Source organism: Pollicipes pollicipes, unplaced genomic scaffold (assembly GCF_011947565.3).
Source record: "Pollicipes pollicipes isolate AB1234 unplaced genomic scaffold, Ppol_2.1 Scaffold_565;HRSCAF=638_pilon_pilon_pilon, whole genome shotgun sequence".
Classification (NCBI taxonomy): Eukaryota; Metazoa; Arthropoda; class Thecostraca; order Pollicipedomorpha; family Pollicipedidae; genus Pollicipes; species Pollicipes pollicipes.
The window spans coordinates 5,138-10,195 of NW_023596730.1; the positions used below are offsets into that span (position 1 = coordinate 5,138).

Genomic DNA, 5,058 nt, shown 5'->3' on the forward strand with positions numbered 1-5,058 from the left:
TCTCCAGTCTGTTCTGTGACGTCGGGTCGTGATTACGGTGACAAAACAGATTCGTCCTTGAAGAAATGTCAGGAGGGCCGGCGCGAAACAAAATGCTGAAAGGAAAGGGGCGTGCAAAGCTCGATGACGCCATGGAGACGGGTTTGAGACCTCTTTGCGGCGGTTATCATTGTGGAAGTACTAAAGATTTGCTGGGGAGTAGGGTGGGGACAATTGCTTCCCTTACCCCACGATTAGCTGGTCCTGGTACGACGTATTTCATCCTCAGGCAAAAGAAAGTAGGGATCTTTACCACCAACTGCTCACATTTCGCAGGTGCCTCTCCTCATCCTCGATGCGCCAGCTGGACTGGGTGTAGCACCGGCTATTACATACCACAGGGCACGTTTAGCTGTTTCCGTTTTCCCAACTTTTGGTACCTGACGCCTCATTGAAAAAGTTTCCCAGAATGACCGTGCCCCCCCAACAAAGATCGACGGATTAAATAAAATCACGGCTACCATGAACCAATTGCGGCGCGAAGAACAGCCACCAATGTTTCGCTGACACAGTCATGCGTGGCCTGCACATGTTCCACGTTACAGTATTTGTCGGATCAAATAGAAGTCGTGCCTACCTAGACCCTTCCCATGTTATGTCCCGCCAGAAGGACCGGTGCTCTGTGGAGGAGGACGTTTGCTTGCCCCGCCTCGGGCGGTTGTCATAAGAAAATGTGTTTTATTGATGTTACGAGGGGAATGGCAGGGAGCCCGACCCCGACACTCGCCCAGTTCGTTCGGTGAACACCTTAGCCAGGCTGGGATGCCAGCACACTCAGAGCCCGCTGTAGCTGGGTTCGGCTGGCCAATGTGACGGTAACGGTCTCTGGAGCACTCCCAGCCCTGGCCAATGTGACGGTAACGTGTCTCTGGAGCAATCCCAGCCCTGGCCAATGTGACGGTAACGTGTCTCCGAAGCAATCCCAGCCCTGTCATGACCCCCGCGAGACGGCCCACCGACCAGACCCTGGCGCTGTCGAACGGACAGTGATCGGGCTCCAGTCGGGTGCGACGTGATCCGCTTCCCGTTGCCCTGAGGTCAACCGCCCCGGGCTGGAGCGGTACCGCCTTACGCGTGAGGCCGTAGGCGCCTGAGCCTGGTGTCTCGGAGCTTTGGTCAACGGCTGGGAGACGCGACTGAGTGGGTGCGCTTCCGCCGCAGGTACGGCGCCCCCTACGATCTCGCCGCGCGGAGGAAGAACGCCACGCGCGAGTCTACAGGCACGCTGAAGGCGTGGCTGAACGACCACAAGAAGAACCCGTACCCGACCAAGGGCGAGAAGATCATGCTGGCTATCATCACCAAGATGACGCTGACGCAGGTCTCCACCTGGTTCGCCAACGCCCGGCGGAGGTTGAAGAAAGAGAACAAGATGACCTGGGAGCCGAAGAACAAGACGGAGTCGGACGAGGAAGCGGACGAAAACGCCGATTCCAAAGACAAAGGCGACAAGGATGAGATGGACGGTGAGAAAGGTAGGTTGAACGCTTCTGTTCAGCCGTCCGGGATATGCCCGCATTATGTGGACAGAATGTGCCCGGCGCGGGTATGTGCAGCGATCAGAGCTGCCACTTTTGGGGAGTCGGAAAACCCGCCTTAAACCGATGCCCAAATTTGAAAACCCACCCTTTCCCGCAAAAATTATTAATTCTGGAGAAGCTCACTTGGGCTCTAAATGTTAATTTGTTTTCGTTGGCACACACGAGCGTGCAATACATTAGCAAATGCATTTCCAACATTTGTTTATTATCGCACCTGAATAGCTTGAATGATACAGATACTCTAATCAGCTGAGACAGGGGTGCCTGGTTCCTCCACGCCGCAAATGTATTGTATGCGGTAAACGAACCTCTTCCTCAGACATTAAGTTACTCGTCAAGTATGAATCATCGTTATCTTCTGAAATGTCTCCAGAAGCTTCAAGGAAGAACCTAACTAGGCCAGTAATCAACCCAATTATGTTGTGTAATAAGTCTATAGGCTCGCACCCGCTGTCCACAACCCGCACCATCCAGGAACTGCAATTGTCGTCTCGATTGCGGTATTTACCACTAGATTCGTAAATATATCAAAAACGGCAGACTGCTGTAGCACCGAGAGGTAGCCACATCTGTAAAAAAGTATTTCTCCGGTTTTTGTGCGAGCTGCCACAAGTGCGAGCGATTCATGGTTAGCTTTAAATGAAGTCTGCATGATTTTGCCCTTATATGATTGTCCTTTGATGATTGATTGCCGTTTCTGAAATGGCTGTAAAACCAGAATTCATCAAGCAAACACGACCTGGGCGACGATGGCCTCATGAAAACGGACTAGGAAAAGCGTGTTGCGTAAAGGCACAGGACGAAAGTTTCAAAATGGCGGCGGAAGAAACACTCACGACAAAGACCCGCCAGAACCAAAACACAGATAAAACGAGATTGGCGAACAGGCATCTGTGAGGATTACGTGTTGCTTTAAGGTGTTTTACCATTGGGAAACAAAATGAGTTGGCCGAATATTTTCAGGGCATTTAACGATGTGGTTACCATCATCTGTTGAGGCATGCTTTTCAGCACCTACGCTTTACACTTTGCCTTTCCGCCTTCGACTAAGTTAGAATGTTGGTATCTCATTTAAGCCACGACCAATACGAAATTTATTTATCAGTTGCTGCTAAGTTATATAAGATGTGCTATACTTTTTGTGTTAGCAACTTCGTTCCACTTAGCATGTGCTTTAAGGCAAAATCATAAAATGTTTTCTTAAGATTTCGGCAATTAGCATTTTGTAAATCATGGATTTCTGAAAGCCTGCTAGACCCAGCCACATTGCCAGCAATATCCCTAAAAGTACTGCGGGCTTACTCAGTTTGAAATGTGGAGAGATAATCCGTTCAACGCACTACTTCTAATCGTCTGTGCCGTCTTCGCCAGACTGCTCTGTCCAACCGGAGACAGGGAGCATCTCGCCGCCGGCCAAGACAGAGGTCAAGGCCGAGACCCTCTCACCGGACCCTCGACTGGAAGGCCAAGGCACTGGAGGCCGACCAAAAGCCCAAGATCTGGTCCCTGGCCGACACGGCCGTCTGCAAGACGCCGCCGGCGCCGGGCGCCTGGCCGCCGGCCCCGCTGCCGCCTGGTGCTGGCGCGGTACGCTGGGTACGGCACGGCGCCCCCGGCCCCCGCCGCGGCCGGGTACGCTGCCCGGCCAGCCGCGTACCGGGCGGTCGACGGTCAGTACGCTGCGGTGGGGGTACGGTGAGGGCGCGGCCGACACGCCGCCGCTGACGCCGCCGGCACTGCGGGCGAGCCGGGCGGCCGCCGCCCGCCGGCCGCCGCAGCCGCCGCCGCAGCCGCGGTCGCCAGCGATCCGCTCCAGGCCGGCGGCGTGTCGGGCTACGCCGGACCGTACGGCGCTCTGGTGGCGGCGGACGGCCGGAGCGACCCCCTACCAGGACGCACATGACCATGCACCAGCACCACCAGCAGAGCCTACACCACCACCAGCAGCAGCAACAGCAGCGGCCAGCAGCAGCAACAACAGCAAGCAGCAGCAGCAGCAGCAGCTCCAGCAGACACAGCACCAGCATTTGCAACACCCGCCTCAGGCTCTGTCAGCCGACCTCATCCCCTTCGCCAGCGGCTACAAAGAGTGAGTATGCAAATTACATATAGCGGAAGAAAAATGAACAAAGACGACAGAAAGCTTTCTTATTCTTCATCACCGCTACCCTTTTTGGTATATCAATATATTTTTGGAACTTCGTAAACAGAGGCGAGGCCAGAGTCTGGATAAGGAGAGGGGTGGGGAGCTCAGCGTCGACAAAGGGCCCCTGATGATGGCAGGGCCCAAGTAACTGGATATGGCTCACTTGACGGCAAGGGGCACGATTTTCTTCGTTTGCTCTATTTTTACCTTCTTTAACTGAAACAGAAGCCAGGATGCACCCGAAAGATACAATGCTGTTTGTGTTCTAATGTCAACAAACTGGGAGGCACGGGTGTCAAATGATTTCATAGAATAAGCCCTGGTGCTATTTATTTTACAATGTTTCAGTGGACTCTTTCTTAGCCGATAACACTCAGGCACTGTGCCGAATTTTTCTGTGTTGTACAGAAATATCGTGAGTATAGGTCTCAATCGGAACGGGGGTCCTACATTTGCATTGAAATAGACCTATCTCCGTCCAAATGTGCCCATCTTTGTTAAGAACTGAGCAAGCGGACGAGCAACATGTCACAGTTTTGGTGACGCGTGTTCGCAAGTCTCAGAACAAAACCCCGACGCCCGGCGTTGCAGTCTCCAGAGGCGCGTGGCCCAGACCCCTTGTCACTAAGTGGCGGTCAACGGGTGGACAAAATCGACAACACTTCTGAAGGAAAGTACCTTTCAACTCATTACACTGTTTAATGGTACGTTTGGCAGGTATATTCCGGGGGATATGTCACCTGTGCAATTTTTGGACTTGCGATAGGGAATGGATTAACGTTCACAGCACCGCGAACCGGAGCTGGAATGTGATGGTAGAACTAGAGAAGTAAAGGTAGAGAATCTCTATGTTCGTGTTGCTGTCGCTGTTTATCTCTTCAGAGGACAGTCCCAAATTCCGAGAGCAAAATGTACACCATAGTCTAACTTCTGAACGGCACGAATTGATGTCAAAAGACTTTGGAAGCATTATTTCACGACGGCTGTTCTCGGGCGCCAGGCACCCACTGCCCGGTGTTAGCTGCAGTGGCCAGCGCCACTCGGCTTGACAGAAAACGCAAACCCCGGCCATTGCTGTTCGTGCTCCTAAGATTGTGGGCACGTCGGCTTCAAAAACGTTGATGCAATCTGTTTCACATGTTGACCTGAACAAGGATGGACGACTCGTTTTTGCTGGCTTTTCATTTTGACCTCAGTGTGATTCGCCCTATTGATCACTAAGCAAACCCATTGCTTTTTCCGCGCAAGGGACCCATTGCGTAGAACACGAGGGGGAATATTATAATTCCCGGCCAGATGTTTCCGTGTCATTATAGCGTGCGGTGCCTGCCG

General features: G+C 52.8%; 1 protein-coding gene across 1 annotated transcript; it reads left to right on the forward strand.

The window, feature by feature from the left end:
- Nucleotides 1-1,200: 1,200 nt before the first annotated feature.
- On the forward strand, nt 1,201-3,279 carry LOC119102134 (homeobox protein araucan-like; the record flags this gene model as incomplete). Its single annotated transcript, XM_037225488.1, has 3 exons — nt 1,201-1,505; nt 2,952-3,050; nt 3,230-3,279. Coding segments are annotated over 3 exons (454 nt in total), but the record flags the coding sequence as incomplete, so codon positions are not given.
- Between the last annotated feature and the right edge of the window lie 1,779 nt (nt 3,280-5,058).